At 41.9% G+C, this 20,229-nt stretch overlaps 1 protein-coding gene across 2 annotated transcripts in view; it reads left to right on the forward strand.

The window, feature by feature from the left end:
* The first annotated feature begins 554 nt into the window (after positions 1-554).
* PUS7 (pseudouridine synthase 7) overlaps positions 555-20,229 on the forward strand; it is a 43,779-nt gene continuing 24,104 nt past the window's right edge. The window contains exons 1-7 of one of the 2 annotated variants that reach the window (XM_044919960.1): positions 555-982; positions 2,080-2,164; positions 2,296-2,397; positions 6,315-6,459; positions 12,180-12,197; positions 13,701-13,812; positions 15,652-15,729. In XM_044919960.1, coding sequence (XP_044775895.1) covers positions 582-982; positions 2,080-2,164; positions 2,296-2,397; positions 6,315-6,459; positions 12,180-12,197; positions 13,701-13,812; positions 15,652-15,729 — 941 coding nt within the window. In that variant the 5' untranslated portion in view covers positions 555-581. The remainder of the gene's footprint in view (positions 983-2,079; positions 2,165-2,295; positions 2,398-6,314; positions 6,460-12,179; positions 12,198-13,700; positions 13,813-15,651; positions 15,730-20,229) is intronic. The other variant, XM_021682892.2, reaches the window with a different exon arrangement.

Genomic DNA, 20,229 nt, shown 5'->3' on the forward strand with positions numbered 1-20,229 from the left:
CTATTTTTATTTAATCAGTTTTTCAAAAGGATAATAATCTTCGTGAAACAAAGTTCAAGTGACCTGACTACAGTATTCAGTAAAAACAGCAGGTCTCCCTGTTGTACCCAGCCACCCATACCCTGTCCTAGAAGTAACCACCTTGCCCAGTTTCTATCCACATGGTTTCTACGTATTGTTCAGTTTACGTACCCAGGCATCATTGTTCTTAGTTTTTTGCTAATATAAAAGCACTGAGATGAGTATCCTTACAGCTAGAACTTTAAGCACTTAACAAAAGTGCTTTAATTATTTTAATTATTTTAGGATACTCCCTGAAAGTAGTATTTCTGGATCAAAGGACATACATTTTGTTTAAGGTTTTTGATGCACACTCTCAAATTCTATGCAGAAGTGTTGTGCCATTTTTCTGTGCCAGCATTAGGAAGAATTATTTTAATAAATGAGTTTTAGGACCCTAGGAACAAAGTTAATTGTGCCTCTGTTTGCTGAAACCCACCTCTTAACTGAAGTGATGGTTACTTCCTGCCCTCTCTTCCTTCCTAAAAGGTTCTCTTAAATGTTTTCTTGGAGCTTTAAAAATGGAGCTGACAGAAGTGACTGGTGTGTCGCTGAAACGTGGGTCTCATGCTGTCGAAGATAATGACAGTGTGGCCCCAGCTGAGGAGGCAAAAAGACAGAAGGTCTTGGACGGCTGTCTGACCACAGGTCAGGATGGGCTGGAGCATGTCTCTCCGCCTGGCAGTGTGCATGTGCCTGGGCCACCCGCAGCTGTAAGTGCCAGAGAGGGTAGAAAGAATTCTGATGTGCAGTTGGAAGAAGAGGAAGAGGAGGAAGAAGATGGCCTTTTGGAGGAGGGTGAGGAGGAGGAGGAAGCTGAGAGTTTTGCAGACATGATGAAGCACGGCCTCACTGAACTTGACGTTGGCATCACCAAGTTTGTAAGTTCTCATCAGGGATTCTCAGGCATCTTGAAAGAAAGGTATGTTTCATTTACATGTCAAGTTATTTTCATTCTATTTGTTCTTGAGAAAGAAATCAGCAATAGGTTCTTCTATTTAGCTTTCTATCCCCACAGATTGTTTACTGATGGTCACAAAGGAATAGGATGGAGGAGAGCCGCCTAAATAGGCAGATGAAGCCATTTAAAGATGAAATGAGTAACTAAAAATAATGTTTGTGGCATGCCTTGCTCATATGTGAATGAGTGCTGTTCACTTCTTTATTTTTATTTTTATTTATTTTTAATTTTTTTTTTTAAGATTTTATTTATTTGACAGAAAGACAGCGAGAGAGGGAATACAAGCAGGGGGAGTGGGAGAGGGAGAAGCGGGCTTCCTGCGGAGCAGGGAACCCGATGCGGGGCTCGATCCCAGGACCCTGGGATCATGACCTGAGCCGAAGGAAGATGCTTAACTACTGAGCCACCCAGGTGCCCCTGTTCACTTCTTTAAAATACCTTATTTTAAATGGTTTTTGAGTTTTCTCTTGAATTGGTCTTTAAATCTTAAACTCAACTCTCTCACCTGAATGTGCCACATCTATGGTAGAAAGCAGGTAGTCTTTAGACCCAGATGGATCTGGGTGTGAATCTAGTCCAGTTACTGCGTTTACTTAACTCAGAGCCTTGGTAGCTTGTCCAAAAAATGGGTCCCAATACCACCTTGGGGTTTTTGAGAGGATTTTAAATAATGTGTGTATTTAGCATAAAGGTAAGCTTCAGGTTGGTTCATGGTAGATTTATTAGGTTCTGATTTAATTAACCATGCCATATTTAGGATTCACTTTAGTATGGACTGTCTCTGTAACATTACTAAGCTTTGATTTATGCATTTCTCTGAAAGAATATTCTAGAAGTTCAGAAGGTCTTTTCTTTACATTCTAATGCAAAGCCAAGCTGTAGCTTGGAATTCATTAAGAAACCAAAAGAAATAACTCCATATGAACTTTGTACTGAAGATTTTTTTTTTAAATCCCTGTTTTGTACAGCAGCAAAGCTTGATGTTGATAAACTTTCTCCTCAATTTAATAGGAAGTAAAATGTTAATGCTTTGAAAGTTTGTGTTCCCTTTTCATCAGATACTCCGACTTCGTTGTTCACGAAATAGGAAAAGATGGACAGATCAGCCATTTGGATGACTTGTCTGTCCCGGTGGATGAGGAGGTAAGAGCAGCTGTCCAGCAAAAGTCACTTTCTGTATAAAATAGCATTTCCTGGAGATCCTAGAAATATAGATCTCTAACAGCTTCGAATTCTGTGTGTGACTCACTGGGAGTTTCATCATTATTTTCAAGGATCCTTCAGAAGATGTATTTACAGTTTTGACAGCTGAAGAAAAGCAGCGTTTAGAAGAGCTCCAGCTTTTTAAGAATAAGGAAACCAGTGTTGCCATCGAGGTAAATAGCACAAAAATGTATGGAAAAGTTTTTTTTAGGGTTTTGATTGCTGCTTTTTTGGGTGAACATATCTAAGTGTCTGTTAGAAAAATTACAATAGTTAACAAAAGGATGACCTTGCTCTGTTTGATCTAAAAGACCGTTACACTAAAAATATTTTTATTGGAGCACCTGGGTGGCTCAGTCAGTTAAGCATCTGCCTTCGGCTCAGGTCATGATCCCGGGGTCCTGGGATTGATCCCCAGGTCGGGCTCCCTGCTCAGTGGGGAGTCTGCTTCTCCCTCCGCTGTTCCCCTCCTTGTGCTCTTTGGCTCTGTCTCTCTGTTGAATTAATAAATAAAACCTTAAAAAAAAAAATGTTTTTATCAGTGGCAGATAACCAGTATCCAGATAAACTGCAGCAAAAAAGTTACGTTTTTGTTTTAAGAAAATTTTATACATGACCACAAATCAAAGAAATGTGTTGTTTGGAACCACAGAGTAACCTTTCTGTCACATGGTGTCTGTAGCCAAAGTAAGACAGCCTGACAATCAGATGTGTGGCCTGATAGGGCGGTCATGGCTCTCACTCTGCCTCCTGCAGCCTCTGGGTCTCAAGTGGGTCTTTGGAGGGAGAGGAGTTGGAGAAAGAGAAGGGAAATTTCTTTGCTCAACTTGAGTCTGCTTCTGCTGTTGAGGAAAAGGAGAGCTCAGCTACTAAATGGAATAGTGGATGCCTTTTCAGAACCTTTTGTTATGAAAATTTTATTTTCAATTAGTACTGTCCAGTGGACTTCTAATGTAAGCCGTGTTTTTAATTTTACATCTCCTAAAAGCTTAAAAAGAGACAGGTGAAATTAATTTTAACAATATATTTTATTTACCCTAGTACATTTAAAGTATCATTTTTGGGCACCTAGATGGCTTAGTCAGTTAAGCATCCGACTCATGGTTTCCCCTCAGGTCATGGTCTCAGGGTCGTGAGATCCAGCCCCATGTTGGGCTCTGCACTCAGCTGGGAGTCTGCTTGACATTCTCCCTCTCCTTCTGCCCTTCCCAACCCTTGCTGTCGCTCCCTCTCACATTCTTTCTCTCTAGAGTAAATAAATAAATCTTAAAAAAATAATATAAAATATTTCAATAGGTAATCAATATTTTTTTTTAATTACAAATGAGATGTTTTACATTCTTTTTTTTTTTTTTTCCTACTTAGTCGTCAGGATCCGGCGTTCTTTTATGCTGGTAACATAGCTCAGTTCAGACTAGCCACATGCTCAGTTGCCATCTGTGTGGCTCGGGGCTGCCGTATGGGACAGAGCAGCTCTAGGTGATAACAAGATTTTTAGAATTTTAAGTTTATGTTAAATTGCTTTTGTACCATAGTTTAATGACCTGCTTGATTTGGGGTTGTCTAAAATTCCCCCTTCCGGGGTGCCTGGGTGGCTCAGTCGTTAAGCGCCTGCCTTCGGCTCAGGTCATGATCCCAGGGTCCTGGGATCGAGCCCCACATCGGGCTCCCTGCTCAGTGGGAAGCCTCCTTCTCCCTCTCCCACTCTCCCTGCTTGTGTTCCCTCTCTTGCTGTGTGTCTCTCTCTGTCAAATAAATAAAATCTTTAAAAACAATAAAAATAAAAAATAAAATTCCCCCTTCCATCACTCCCAGTTAACAAGAGCTTACCATAACTTTTCAGACTTCATTATTTGCCCCCAACCCATATCTCCTCTTCCCCTCCACCTAAATGTCCCAAAAGTATGTAACATTATAATTTTAGGGTTCATCAATTACTGAATTTACCTATGGACAAAATCTTCAGCAATGCCAAAGAGAAAACAAAGAATTATTTTTGAGAGCAGTCTAGAAGGATGGTCCAGGTTTCTCTTGGTTATGTAGCACCATGGCGGATCTCAGCCCCATAACGTGCATTTTCCTGCGTAGATGGCAAAATTTGCTGTCATCTGAAAAACTATAGTTATGCCATCTACTCAAAGTTTGTACCTTTAAAAATAAACCCTGGGCAAGTTTCCTTGTTTCTAAAATGAGGACAGACTTGCCGAATTTTTGAAGTCTGTGTATTCAGTCATATGCACAAAGTTTGATTCCAACTCAGTGTTCTCAGTAAATACCAGATCTAGACTCTTTTTTTTTTTTTTTAAGATTTTATTTATTTGACAGGGAGAGACACAGCGAGAGAGGGAACACAAGCAGGGGGAGTGGGAGAGGGAGAAGCAGGCTGCCCGCGGAGCAGGGAGCCTGATGTGGGGCTCGATCCCAGGACCCTGGGATCATGACCTGAGCCGAAGGCAGACGCTTAACGACTGAGCCACCCAGGTGCCCCTAGACTCATTTTTGATAAGAAAATGTCACATGTCTGTAATTATAATGTAGTTTGTTTTGTTTTACTTTTTTTTTTTTTTTTTTAAAGATTTTATTTATTTATTCATGAGAGACAGAGAGAGAGAGGCAGAGGGAGAAGCAGGCTCCCAAGGAGCAGAGAGCCCGATGCGGGACTCGATCCCAGGACCCTGAGATCATGACCCGAGCCGAAGGCAGATGCTCAACCATCTGAGTCACCCAGGCGCCCTTGTTTTACATTTTTAATTTTACTAAAATACTAAGTTTAACAAGTAGTTTAGTGTGTCCTGGTGTTTTTCAACTTGCAGGTTGCAATCCTCAGTGAATCGTGGAATCAGTTTAGTAGATCTTAACTAACATTTGTGTAAATGCAATCTGATAAAATAGGAAATAATAGTGCATTGTACACATTAAGGATAAATACTGTTTTCGTAATATTTTTTTAGGTCTTTAGTAAGGCATATATACATGCATATTTCTGGCTGTTGAATCCAGATGTGAAATGTATTTCTTAGTGTGAGACACATTCAGAAATTGAACAACAGTTTTGTTGTTGTTGTTGTTGTTTTAAGAGAGAGAGAGAACATGTGTGCAGCACTGGGTGGAGGGGAGGGGCAGAGGGAGAGAATCTTACGTAGACTCCATACCCAGTGCAGAGCTGGAGCCCGACGTGGGGTTCGGTCCCATGACCCTGAGATCATGATCTGAGCCGAAATCAAGAGTCAGACGCTTAACAGACTGAGCCACCCAGGCACCCTGAACAATAGTTCTATAGCTAATAAGTATCAGTTTTCTCGATGTTGATTTTATTTTTTATTGTGAACGAATGTGCTTAGAATGTCATTATAAAATAATTCAGTATAGGGGCGCCTGGGTGGCTCAGTCGTTGAGCGTCTGCCTTCGGCTCAGGTCATGATACCAGGGTGCTGGGTCGAGCCCTGAGTCGGGCTTCCTGCTCAGTGGGGGGTCTGCTTCTCCCTCTCCCACTCCCCCTGCTTGTGTTCCCTCTCTCGCTCTGTCTCTCTCTGTCAAATAAATGAAATCTTAAAAAAAAAAATAATTCAGTATAAAATAGGATTCCTTGTGGGGCAGTTGTAGATTGGACTGTTCAAGGGAGTTGAGTTTCTGACCTCCCAAATGGCCTAGCTTGCCGACATTGCCGTCTGTGAGCCCTGAGCGGGAGTGTCGGTGATGGGAGCCTCCCGAGTCACATAGCCCGGATTTCACATCTGGCGCCACCGTCCTCCAGCTGTGTGACCCGGGACACATTCCTTCACTTCTCTCAGCCTTGTTTTCCTTCTCTCCGGGTAGGTGTAGGGGTGGCATGGTAAGGAGATGATGAGGATTAAATAAGCCGATGACTACAAAGTTCTTGGTACAGTGCCTGGCACATGGTCATGCTCAGTAAACGGGCTCTTAAGACGTGCAGCATCACGAAGCTCTGAAAGATCCTGAAATCCTACCCATGGACTTCTGTTACTTTGCACAGTTGATAACATGACTCATGTTTTTACTGACTCATTAGTATTATCTCGCTATTTGATGTTTGTTAAATCAGCAGTTGCATTATTTCTGTTTTTAATAGGTTATTGAGGACACCAAAGAGAAAAGAACCGTCATCCATCAAGCGATTAAATCTCTGTTTCCAGGATTAGAGACAAAAACAGAGGACAGAGAGGGGAAGAAATATATTGTAGCCTACCATGCAGCTGGGAAAAAGGCTCTGGCAAGTAAGTGTGCGAGTGACCTGGCATTTCTTCTGTCCCGTGGCCACGGACGGCATCCCACTTCTGCTCTGGGCCTGTTCATGTTTCAGGGCTACTTGGCTGTTAGGCAGGAGAGGATATTGATAGTGTCACTCCTTCAGAGAAGGTGGATAATAGCTTTCACATTCACATCAGTCCTGCAGACTGTGTGGTAGGAGCACTAGGGCTCCTGTGGGAGTCAAGATTTGCCCTAGTTACAGTGGTGCCTAAAAGACAGTCCTAGGAATTTGATACGTTCCCTGAAGAGCAGAATGGGCTCAGTGGTAATTCAAGAAGAAAATGGAAGGCTATTGCTCATTCTGTGTCTTAATGGAGGAAAGCACGCTTTCAGATGAACCCAAAATCCCGGTGGCATATTTTCTGCAAAGTCCCTGTATTGGATGAGCTGCTGCTTTCCAACTGTGTTTTTCCACCACATGTAAAAAAAAAAATATGGAATATACGGGAAAGCGCCCCTTCTGCCATGCTCCTCTTTCGTTGTAAATCATTCATCTGAAACAAGTGTGTTGTCAGTGAATCTCTTTGATATTTATGCTCTAATATGTTTTCTACAGCCATGAAAATTTCTACTTGCATATGACCTTAGGAAAAATTAGGTAATTTTTCTTCTTTTACCTGCCAAATCAGCAGACAAAACCGTAATGAAAATGACAGTGGGAAAAAGATATTTCCTCACCCTCGTTCCCTACCCTTGATAGCTTCTATTAGGGAACAGTTATTTCCAGATACATTTGTCAGAGCAAAACTCCAAGACTGTGTAACAAAAGACTATTCATGCTATTAGTGCTTGATTCAGTATTCTTGTAGGTTATCGCTGTGAATGGATGAAACCTTAATTGTAACTATGATTCTAGTGAAATGAGGGCAGTATAAGAAAAATGGGAGCAGAAATAAGGTTTAGCGGTGCCTGAAAAAAATAACGTCGTCCGTTCAGTAAGTCTGGATAGTGACACAGAAATCCGAAATCTTGAGCAGGTAGGGAGAAGAAGGTGGACACTGGAGGCCACTTCTCAGTGGATACCACAAAGAAAAAGAGATGATGTGTTCTGGAACGGCTGAGGGCATGGGTTGTTAATCACTCCTCAAACCACACACTAATGGCTTGCTTGCTGTACATTTCTTTGATGTCTGAGTCACAGTATAAAATAGTACTCCAGCCAGGGCTGTTCATGAGCATTAATCCCAGTGGAAAGTGATTTGAGTGACTTTTTTTTTTGCCTTCTCCCAAGATTGGCAGATGGCTGATAACTATCCTAGATGTAGAGAGGGTGCCGTGGTGCATTCAGTCTCAATTCTCTCAAGGAGCCCAGGCTGAGGATGGCTGCTAATGAGCTGTTCCTTGTAGAGAGGCAATCCACGTTGGTCAGCCGCCCTCCTTCCAAGGCAAGGTCTTAATTCTGCTGAGTGTGGTGATGAGGAAGCAGAGTGGCACAACCCGTTATTGTTTTTACTGACTGCTTCTTGGAAATGATCTTTCCTTCTTAGAGGATGCCTGCTTTTGTGATTGCAGGGAGGGGTGTTAGGGCATTCATTTGCACGCCACGGTGGCCCTTACAGTTCCCCCTTCCCCCTCAAGTGAGTGGTACCAGCTCTCTTACATTCTGTCTTTATCCACATTTTCTACGCTTAAGCCGTACCCACCTTCCTTTTTTTCCAAATAAAAAATTTCCTTACGATTTCTCAGGTGAGATGCTGAGCTCTGTAGGACATGAACCACCCTCCGTATTTCCTTTGCACATCTTCAGTAAAATAGGAATTCTCACTTTAGGAGGAAGCGTGAAGGCAGGTCACATTGGATCATCACTTGCATAGAGTTCTAAACCTCTTGGGCTTGAGGTGTTTTGGCATTTGGTCAAAGTGGACTAGAGGTCTGAGCTGTTCTCTCCCACCTCCTCATAGACCCAGACAGACACTGGAGGGCCTGTGTTCATCACTTGCAGATCCAACTACCCAGCACTGAGAGTGCCTTAGTTAAACACCATTGGAAAAGTTGGGAGAGCTGGGATCCAGAGACTACATGACCCGGCAAATAGAATCCAGTCCCAATTATAGCTTATCCTTTTGGGCTACCTTGACTAGCATATGAATAAATTAGCTTCTAAAGCTTTATTGCAAAACTAAGTTTATAGTGTTCTTAGATCTCCTTTCCTGCCATACCCTGGTATAGATTGTTACATGCATTATCTAGCAGATTGCAATATTCTCACCTAAACTTTTCTCAACTAGAGCCATGCATCCTAAAACATAGGCATGGTGGATTCTAAATCATGGTGCCCAAACACCACAAATTACCAGCTGTTTTGACGCCGATATTATGTTGTTTGTTAATCCTGTCTGATAGACGGCCCCTTGATTCACCTACCAAACCATGCTTATGGTATTTTTCTGAAAATATCATGTAATTATTATAAGCCATGTAATCAGGTAAACTAATTCATATTTTCAGATAGATAGTATATATTCCAGATGCCTCTAAGAACATCCTTTTAAAAAGACTTAAGTAAAAAAAAAGAGAAGAAAAGAAAAAAATTTGCCATGTGTTGTATAGAGGTTCCTCCATACTTTCTGAAATGAATGGGCCCCAGCAGGGAAACCCAGATCAAGCAATTCCACAGAGACGCCAGAGGAAGGGCCAGACAGATAAAAAGGAAACTCTCCAGGAGAGACTGGTGGTGTGGAATCCACAGGAAGAGGGAATGCCGATAAAGTGATTAGCAGTGGAAAATATACAGATGGGTCTAGTAAGATAAGAACTCTGAAATATATCCATCAGTTTTTAGCCACATGGATATCATTGGGTGTGTTTGCCATAGAAGCTCTAGTAGAATAGGGTTGGAAACCAGTTTACACCGCAGGCTGAGATGGAAGGCACTAATTACGGAATGCTGTTCGAAGTAAGCTGTAAAGGTGCCCCTGGCTGGCTCAGTCGGAGGAGCATGCGGCTCTTGATCTCAGGGTCGTGAGTTTGAGCCCCACATTGGGGGTAGAGATTACTTAAATAAATAAACTTAAAAAAAATAAGCTGTAAAGAGAAGGAGGAAGGAAAGCACCATGGTTGAGAGGGAGGCGTAAGTTTGACTTTTAAAATGGAAGAGCCCCGGGCATATTGATATCCTAAAGGGAAAGAGCCAGTGGAGAGGGCGGGCAGAAATTCTGGGAGGAGAATGATAGTGGTTGGCTCAGGATCCTGAGGAAGCTGGAAGGTCGGTGTGCAGGGATGCAGTCCTGGAAATGGCCTTGAATAGGAAGGAAAGAATGTTCTGCATGCTACCCCATCCTGTCATCTTTCTCGAGCTACATGTTTCCTTCCTTATTCATGAGGATCTCTGCTCAATATCTGAACCTTCCTGAATTTGGTTTCTTTTTCTCTCTGGTTTCTATTTCTCCTGAACTGGCGCTGCCATATCAGACCATCAGAAGGTTGCTTCCTGTGATCTCAGCCTGAGAATTCTTTGCATTCGCATTTTAAATCAGTGTGTCTCAAAAAAAGTCATTTTAAATTCTCTTAAATTATAAAGCTACATACATGCTACTTAGCATTCTAAGGATTTGGAGTTTTAGAAAGCCAAATTGCCCAGAATAAGTTGAGTCTCATTGATTTTTCCATTATTCAAAATATTCCCAGTTAACTAATGCATATGCTTACTATTTTGTATACTGAGTGCACTTAGAAAAAGAATCCTCGTATCTGTTATTGACAGAGGAGATAATTGTATGCATGCTCAGTGCTTGGATTTGCTAATAAAAGATGCATGCTTGTGAGCCAAAACTCATACTCGGTTGTCATGGTTTCTCTTAAGGTATAATAGCATTTAGTTTTTTAGCCTTGTGGCTTCATTTATTTCTCGCCATTATAGTTGATTGGGAATGTTCCTGAGGGGGCCATGAAGGACAGATAGAGTTCTACTTCATCAATTCTGGTCACAAGTTTTTTTTAACTTTTTATTACAGACATTTTCAAACAGGCACACAGAGTGTACTGTATTAACCACTGTGTAACCACCAACCACCTTCAAGATTATTAACATTCTGTTGTTTCTGTTTGATCTTTCCTCCCACTTATTTTTCTTGTGGAGTGTTTTAAAGAGAATTCTACGCAGCACTTCATTTCACTCATAAATACTTCAGTATGTATTTAGCAGCTAAGGACTAAAACCCAAACCATTATCACATCCTACATAACGAACAGTAATTTCTTAATATCTAATACCCAGTACATGTTCAGTTTTTCCCTTGTTGTCTCAAAAATGTCTTTTACAATAGATGACTTGTCAAACAATGATACAAATAAGGTCTGAACATTGCATTAAATAGATAAGTCTCTTTTTTTTTACGTTATGTTAATCACCATACATTACATCGTTAGTTTTTGATGTAGTGTTCCATGATTCATTGTTTGCGTATAACACCCAGTGCTCCATGCAATACGTGCCCTCTTTAATACCCATCACCAGGCTAACCCATCCCCCCACCCCCCTCCCCTCTAGAATGCTCAGTTTGTTTCTCAGAGTCCATCGTCTCTCATGGTTCATATCCTCCTCCAATTCGCCCCCTTCATTCTTCCCCTCCTGCTATCATCTTTTTTTTAAAATATATAATGTATTATTTGTTTCAGAGGTACAGATCTGTGATTCAACAGTCTTGCACAATTCACAGAGCTCACCATAGCACATACCCTCCCCAGTGTCTATCACCCAGCCACCCCATCCCTCCCACCCTCCACCACTCCAGCAACCCTCACTTTGTTTCCTGAGATTAAGAATTCCTCATATCAGTGAGGTCATATGATACATGTCTTTCTCTGATTGACTTATTTCGCTCAGCATAAGACTCTCCAGTTGCATCCACGTCGTTGCAAATGGCAAGATTTCATTCCTTTTGATGGCTGCATAATATTCCATTGTATATATATACCACACCTTCTTTATCCATTCATCTGTCGATGGACATCTTGGCTCTTTCCAGTTTGGCTATTGTGGTCATTGCTGCTATAAACATCGGGGTGCACGTACCCCTTTGGATCCCTACATTTGTATAAATAGATAAGTCTCTTAAATCATCTCAAATCCCTTTTAATTTATCAGTTCAAGTACTGTTTTCTGTAATGATTTTTCAAATTTTTATCAAATAAAAAAGTCTTTATAACTCAATGCAGGAAACATAAAACTCCAAAAAACACAAAGCAAAGCAATAATTAGATGCAGTGTCACCACCAAAAGATAGTAACAAGTAGCACTTTGTGAAAACAAATCTCTAGATGGGGAAGCATTTTGTATTAGTTTGTTTTTTTTTTTTAAGCTTTTATTTAAATTCCAGCTGACATGCAGGGTAATATTAGTGTCAGGTAGACAACATATTGTATTCAGTTGTAAACCTTGTGCTGCGTCCTTTGGGTATGGACAGTGCAGCTTTGAGGATGAACTGAGGATGGCCTTGTGAGGAGACTGAGACAGGGAGGCTGGTACCTGTAGGTGAGTTATCTCCTCATTCATTGTTTGCCTCTGCAACATTCCATTGTTAATGTCTGAATGGCTGTTAACCCACCACATAACTACCAGGTGCTGTAGCAGTCCTTGGTAGAAACTTTCCATGCGGTCATTTGCATGTTCACCTCTAAAGCACTTTAATATTATTATAAATTAAACATTGCTCTCTTGTGCTCTCTATGCTGTGCATTTGGACAGAGGTCAGAACTGCAGCAGGTAAGAGTGGTTGGTGTTTCATGTAGAGAAAATGAAATGCCAATGATTTTTCTCCCAAGTGCTAAGTAGAAGAAAATTTTGCTTAACTGGTGAGCTGGAAGGAAAGCCAAAAATAATACTCTTATTCATAATTTTCGGAGGATGAGTTGTGAGGAATTCACATGAAGAGCCAAAGAAATACTTGTAATATTTTTGTTCTCCAAGACAGAAGAGACTCACATTCATATTTATTCCTTCAGAAAGGAAAAGCAGTTCACTGAGCATACATGCTATGGCAGTTTTCCAAGATGATTTATTGATTCGTTTGTTCTTTACGTTGTAGCGTAAATAACTGACCTATCAAGAGTGCTTTTTGCCTTGACAAAGCCAAGTGTACCAGCAACTTCAGTACCAGAAGTTTCTCATGTCTCTGAAGAGGACGGATTCATGAGGTCATGCTAAGGATTATTTTAGAGACAAAGACAAAGGAACATTTTTAAAAGAAGAAGATTCTAGGGATTCTATGAAGTATTTTTTCACAGTTTTTATTTCATGGAGTTACAGAAATAAGTGAATTCGATGTGTTCAGATAACAGTTGCAGCTGTGTCGCTCAAGACTCAGAAGTATTATTGTGCAGCATCTGGAAGTGGGGTTGTGGCTTACGTATTTTTCCCAAAATATGTTGATTTTTCAAAATTAAAGTTTAAATCCTAATTCTTTTTTAATATATCTCTAGATGATAGTACAATTAAAATGTCCATTTAAAAGAACACTTTTTTAAAGGTTCTCCAAAGCCCGGACACGTTGGTCAGTTTCAGAAAGTTCAAGAACCAAAGTAACTGTAGTTCAGAAGTTCACATTGAAAGTTGACATTTAACCTGGCTTAATTTTTAGAATCTCCTTTTCCCCAAGAATAATGACCATTCCGTTTTGAATGCTAGGCGTGCTCTCTGTCAGGTAAAAATTTGTAAACCACCCAGGATTAACTCAACTTTTGTGAAGGAAGCGGCCTTTGGAAAACTTGAACCTGTCACTCAGGCAACTCCTCACAAGCTTTATCCCCATCCTTGCTGAGGCATCCAGCCTGTATGTGTGAACTCCCGGCTTGGGATATGAGGCAAGGCTTACAGATTCCTATTGGAGTGCTCTTTTCCTCTGGACCACGTGTGTTCTAGAAAGCCAGTTACCCACCTACAAGATGCGCGCTTGTGAAGTAAACGCACTGGGGGGTGGTGGACCCCTCTGTGTGAGGATTGCCTGTTAGTCTTACTCATTTGTCACACAGCCTGCCTTTCAGCTTTTGATTGTGAATGTGGACAGATAATGTTGAGTCTCCAGTCGCAGGAAGTGTAATACCTGTAGTCCACACAGCTGTAACCACTTAACATGTATTTCTTGTCAGACTAGATTGGATTTCTCACTCAGAGGTTCTCTAGCAAAAAATGACCTTGTAGCTTTCATAAGCTAAAGCTTAGATCACTTTTGTTATGGTCTATATAACATTTAATTTTTTTGTTTTTAAGATCCAAGAAAACATTCTTGGCCAAAATCTAGAGGAAGTTACTGCCACTTTGTACTGTACAAGGAAAACAAAGACACCATGGATGCTATTAATGTGCTGTCCAAATATTTACGGTTAGTATCTTGTTCTTGTGCTGACACAAAATGACAACATGGGAATTTATTATTCTCTTTCTGTGCTAATGAGAAAGGAGCACGGGGCACCTGGGTGGCTTAGTCGTTAAGCATCTGCCTTCGGCTCAGGTCATGATCCCAGGGTCCTGAGATCGAGCCCCGCATCGGGTTCCCTGCCCAGTGGGGAGTCTGCTTCTCCCTCTCCCATTCTCCCTGCTTGTGTTCCTGCTCTCACTCTCTCTCTCTCCGTCAAATAAATAAATAAGATCTTTAAAAAAAAAAAAAAAGGCGGGAAAATAAGCAAACGGATAGTAAATGTGCCCCCCAGTTTCCTTAGACAATAGGTGAATTAATTTTTTTTTTTTTTTACCTCCATGCATATTGTGATTCAAGGTGGAAATTCTACAAATGAATAGTTCACATGTTGGTCCATCCAGCTGAAAATGAAAAATTAACTTGCTTCCTAGAAAGCCTACACTTTGATGTGTTGGCAGGGATTTGTTTAACTAGATTGTAAACTCCTAATTCTTGGAGATTGACCCGATTGAAAACTTGAAACCAGTAGGATTTCCTCCTGGGAATGCAGATAATGCAGTTTGAGTTCTGAGGATGGGCCAGGTGCCGCAGAATTGTTTTTCAGTCATGGGTACAGGCACCGCAGCCAATCTGTGTGCACTGGAAGTTTACTTTCTGATATATATTTAACCCAGTTTAAACATGGCGGACAGTGTGTCAGTTTGCTGGGGCTGGCATAACAAAATATCACAGACTGGGAGGTTTCGGTAACAGACACCGATTTTCTCACAGCTCTGGAGACGAGGAGTCCCAGGATCAAGGTGTTGGCAGGTTTTGTTTTTTTTCTGAGGCTTCTCCGTGGCTTATAGATGGCCACCTTCTCTCTGTGTCCTCCCGTGGTCTTCCCTCCATGTGTGTCCCCGGTGTCTGTGTGTCCACATTTTCTCTTCTTATTGGAACAGATCGGATAAAGGCCCACCCAGCAGCCTCATTCTAACTGAACCACGTCTTTAAAGGCCCTCTCTAAGTGCAGCTACATTCTGAGGTACTGGGGGTTAGGGTCAGTAGGGCCATATTTCAGTCAGTAGGGTGCAGTACTCTATAAGGGACATTATATTTTACTCTAGTTGCTAGCTCTCTGGGAGAGAGTCGGCGGGGCTTGTCTGTACTTGATCCTGGGAGGATAGACCACTGCGGAGGGACTTCCTCTGAGCTCTGCAGTTGGGGAGCGCTCAGAGTTCAAGAAATTTGTCCTGTCATTTTCCTTTTCATGTGGAGCAGTTTCTATAAAATACTTCTTTGTTAACTAGCTTATTTAGATCTTTATATCACAACTATTCAGATCCCTATTTTAGGATTTGGGTTTTTTTATGCAAAGAAATAGCATGTATTTATGGAAACTTCACATTATTAACTTTTTAAAAACTGAAGATAATAAAATTTTCAGAGTGGTCCATTATATATCTAGAATGAGCTTCTCTTTACCTTCACTTTCATGTCACCCAATGAATGGCCTGTGATCGATAGGAAGTACGTTGTTTCCTTTTGGTTACTGGCTACTGGCTAGCCAAGTCTTCCAATGGCAGGTTTTCACTCATAGCCACAAACATGCTAAGTCAAGCCCTGCTAAGAAGGTTGCTGTCGAGGCATCATTTACTTCCTTAGCTTGGCATATTATGTTTTCCTGGGTACATTTTTAAATCAAGTTTCTCCTTTCTCTTCTCCCATTCTGTTATGATTTTATTTACTTTGAACCTTAAAGCATGAGAAATACGATTTCCTAATGGTGTGCAACTTCATACGGTTTTGTTTTTGTCTTACCAGAGTCAAACCAAACATATTCTCCTACATGGGAACCAAAGATAAAAGGGCCATAACCGTTCAAGAGATTGCTGTTCTCAAGTAAGTACCAAGTACATGTTGGGATTTGTTCAAGAAACCCTAGCACCACCTTCCACGGTTCTCAGATTTGCTGTGGGGTTTATCTCTTCCCTCTTTTTTTTTTTTTCTTTGAGATTTTTATTTATTTGAGAGAGAGAGAGTGTAGGGGGGGGAGCAGAGGGAGAGGCACAAGCAGACTCCACACTGAGCGCAAGCCTGATGCAAGGCTTTTGACCTCATGACCCTGAGATCATGACCTGAACTGAAATCAAGAGTCGGATGCTTAACCGAGCCACCCAAGCGCCCCTGTCTCTTCTCTCTTTAAATGGTGCCTCTGCCTATTCAAAAAATAATTTTTTTTCTTCTTGCATATCTGTATTTCCTAATGTTTTTTGGGGGAAACAGGTATTGTTTGTGTGATTTTTAAAGGATTTTTGTGGTAGAGCCAAGAGAATAAGTGCTTCCTTCTCTCTGTCCTTTTGTGTTCATTCATTATTAAATATAAGTTATTTAAAATTTAATTACGAAACAGTGAGCTCTTTTGTTACACACTGGGGATATACAGATGAAAAGATGGTGTGTGCATTTGAAGCAATTATAATTTAATGGAGCAGACAGACAAGTAAATCAGAGCTTATCACACAGTGAGATAAATGCTAAAATACAGGTATGCTGGGGGAATTAGGGCAGGCCAGGGAAGGGTTTCACAGAAAATGGGATGCTGGAGTTTTAATCTAATCAAGGCCTCTCCGCCTTCACCAACGGCAGTTTGGAGTGGATAATTCCTTGTTGTGGGGGCCATCCTGTGCCATTGTAGGGCATTTAGCAGCAGCCCTGGGCTCTACCCACTAGATGTCAGTAGCATCCCCCCCTTAGCCCTCCACCTTCAGTTGTGACAACCAAAAATGTCTCCACACTTTGCCAAATGTCCCTTGAAGGGCAAAATCTCCTGTGGTTGAGAACCACTGGTCTAGATTCTGGAAGGATGAGTAGGAGTTTCCTAGGGCTATGGAGGGTCTAGGGTTGCTTGTTTGAACGAAGAAAATAACTCGTGAAAAGATGCTGGAAAGGAGTTGGGGAGCACAGCACATTTGGTACCTGGCAGGTACTTTAGTCTTGTGGGAGCTAGCAAGAAATCAGGATCCTCAGGCCCTGTAGGTCATGGTGAGTATCTTGGACTTGACCATGATCTAAAACAGACAGGGTTGTGTGGAGAGGCAGGAGTAGGGGTTGTGACTGGAGCAGGTGGGTGACCCTGGAGGTCGGGGCTATTGCCGTTTCCTGGGGCCTCTGAACCTACACAGTCTAGTGAAAGGAAGGGAAAGAGATGAATTTATAGCCTCGTGAAGTCAGACAAATTCAGGCTTTTGTCTTTTTTTTTTTTTTAAGATTTTATTTATTTATTTGAGAGAGAGAGAATGAGAGAGAGCATGAGAGGGAGGAGGGTCAGAGGACGAAGCAGGCTCCCCGCCGAGCAGGGAGCCCGATGCGGGACTCGATCCCGGGACTCCAGGATCATGACCTGAGCCGAAGGCAGTCGCTTAACCAACTGAGCCACCCAGGCGCCCCAGGCTTTTGTCTTATGTGTGTGTGTACACACACACACACACAACACCCCCCCCCCCGTGGTAAGGAGTGGTGGGAGGGAGAAATAAAGGGGCTGGAGGAAACTTCTGAGGGTTATGCGTATGTTCGTTATCTTGAATATGGTGATGGTTTCATGGGCTTACTCACATGGTAAATCTTGTACATTTTTTTAAGATTTTATTTGTCAGAGAGAGAGAACACAAACGGGGAGCAGCAGGCAGAGGGAGAGGGAGAAGCAGGCTCCCCGCTGAGCAGGGAGCCCGATGCGGGGCTCGATCCCAGGACTCTGGGATCATGACCTGAGCTGAAGGCAGTCGCTTAACTGACTGAGCCACCCAGGCGTCCCAAATCTTGTACATTTTGAGTATGTACAGTTTACCGCACGTTAATTATACTGTAATGACAAATGAAGTCATCTGTGTTTGCTGTCCCCACTTAAATACATATATTTAAATACATATGCTTATCTTTTCATAAAGAATCTGAGGTGGCCTTTCCTCTTTACCCTACAATCCCCTATAGTCTGCTTCTTTCCCACGACTATTTTGATTCACTTGAAATGGTGTCGGGATTAAGCATCTGGTTGCATCCTAATGGATTTTCCAGCCCTTTTCCTCCTTGACCTTAGGGAGGTATGTTGTGTCATGAAAGCAAAGTAAGAACATCTCTCCGTGACTCCACTAACTGTGTGTGTGAATGTGTTTGAAAGAGAGCGGCCGGAGATCCCTGAAGATGTTCCTACACGGTGGCCTGTTCTTTTTCTTCCTGTGATGCACAAAATGTGGAGTCATCTGCTGAGAGCAGGGGGGTGGGGCAGGAGTGGGGAAGGGAACTTGAAGAGTGTGAAGATTTGAAATCACCTCTGCGGGTAGTGGGGCCAGTGGGCTAGCCAGAAACTCTGAAGGGTTGGGGGAACAGCAGTGGCTCAAGGATTCAGGTGTTTCCATCCTCTGTATCTAAAATATCGTTGTAGTCAACTCCTGTGCTTTCTGGCTGGTTCTGCAGTTTTTTTCACCCAAATTTAAAAATAAGTTAAAAAAAAATAGTAAGTTCGGGAGCACCTGGCTGGCTAAGTCATGAGAGCATGTGACTCTTGATCTCCGGGTTGTGAGTTTGAGACCAGTGCTGGGTGTGGAGATTACATAAAAACATCTTTCTAAAATTAAATAAATAAGTTAGTTGTTTTATTTTCCTCACAGAAGGAATGAGGTGAAAAATGAAAGTTCTGCCATAATTGTACTCCCTCAGAGATTGCCTTGTTCACAGCTTGGTATATTTTTTGTGGGGGATTCTTTTTTCCTTGTGAGCCAAAATATTTATATAAAATGCAAAAGATATTTAAAATATGGTGAATCCTAATTTCTGGATTGTTACTGTATTTTTGGATATTGACATTGTTTCCCATTTCTTGCTATTATAACAATTCCATGACAGACATATTGGTAGCTAAATCTTGACACACATCTGTGAAAACTTCATTAAGATAAACTTAGCAGGGAGGGGCGCCTGGGTGGCTCAGTCGTTAAGCATTTGCCTTCAGCTCAGGTCATGATCCCAGGGTCCTGGGATCGAGGCCCGCATTGGGCTCCCTGCTCAATAGGGAGTCTGCTTGTCCCTCTCCCACTGCCTGCCGCTCCCCCGTTCGTGTGCTTTCTCTCTGTCAAATAAATAAATAAAATCTTAAAAAAAAAAAAAGATAAACTTAGCAGTGGAATTCTGACTTAAAGGGAATGTGAAATTCTAGGTTTTAGGCTTTTAGTAGCAAAGCCTAGTTGTCCTATGGAAAGGTGGTACCAATTTGTCACCTTTATTCTACTTCCCCAGAATCCTCCCTACTTAACAGGTGTTACAGTTTTGTTTTGTTTTTTTAAATCCTTTGCTAATTTGAGGGTCAAAAAATGGCATCTCGTTATTTTATATTGCATTATATGATGTGAAATATTTGAATATTTGGAGTGAAGGTATTTCTCTCTCTTCTTGGTCAGCCACCAGGTGTCATACTTGATCACAGTGCTGCTCTGTCTTCATAGCCCTTGCTGCTTTTCTCATCTTCCTGTTGACTTCGTAAGAAACTATATTAGACCCCTAAGTGTCGGCCTTTGGAAAGCACATAGCACTTATCTCGCGGATGCAGGCGACACCCTTCTTTTGCTTAATGGATACGCTGGGCCGGGCAGGTTGGCCTTTCCCGTGAGAACCGGTACACAGGATAAACCCACTCTGCCACACGGGAGTTTTAATTATTGCTGAATCGCTCATTCCTGGGGATAAGCAGCATTTCTTTCGGCTTCGTGTAACTCTCCAGCCACCTCGTAATTTTAACAGGATCTCCAGCAGGAACAGCCTCATTCAGAATGATTTGTTTCTTTTCCTTCCTCTTCCTGCCAGTCTCCTTTCTGAGCCTGGGCCAGTGTTTCACTGGCTTTGTTAATAAAGGCTTTTTGTGCAATGTGTTGCTTAGGTTGGCTCCTGATGTTTAAAAGTGAGATTTTTAGTAGTCCCAAGTTAGTCACAGAATTCACTGTGAATTTACAACTGTAGAGCTCTATCCAAGATGATCAGAATTAAAACTGTGAACAGTGTCATGGAGATACTGTCAACACCATTCCACCTCTGCTCAGGGAGCACCCATCCTGTAAGAATGAGTGTACCTCTTGCTTTCTGCTGTGCCAGTGGGATTCAGAAATACGTGTCTGTTAGGTATTCAAGAAGAGGCAATAGAATATGCTTCAGCCATAAAAAGGAATGAAGTACTGATAGATATTACAATATGGATGAATCTTTTTTTTTAAGATTTATTTGAGAGAGAGAGAGCAAGCATGAGTGGGGCGAGGGGCAGAGGGAGAAGCTGACTCCCTGCTGAGCAGGGAGCCCAAAGTGGGGCTCAATCCCAGGACCCTGGGATCATGACCTGAGCCGAAGGCAGACGCTTAA

This window comes from Neomonachus schauinslandi, chromosome 12 (genome assembly GCF_002201575.2).
Source record: "Neomonachus schauinslandi chromosome 12, ASM220157v2, whole genome shotgun sequence".
In the NCBI taxonomy this organism is placed as follows: domain Eukaryota; kingdom Metazoa; phylum Chordata; class Mammalia; order Carnivora; family Phocidae; genus Neomonachus; species Neomonachus schauinslandi.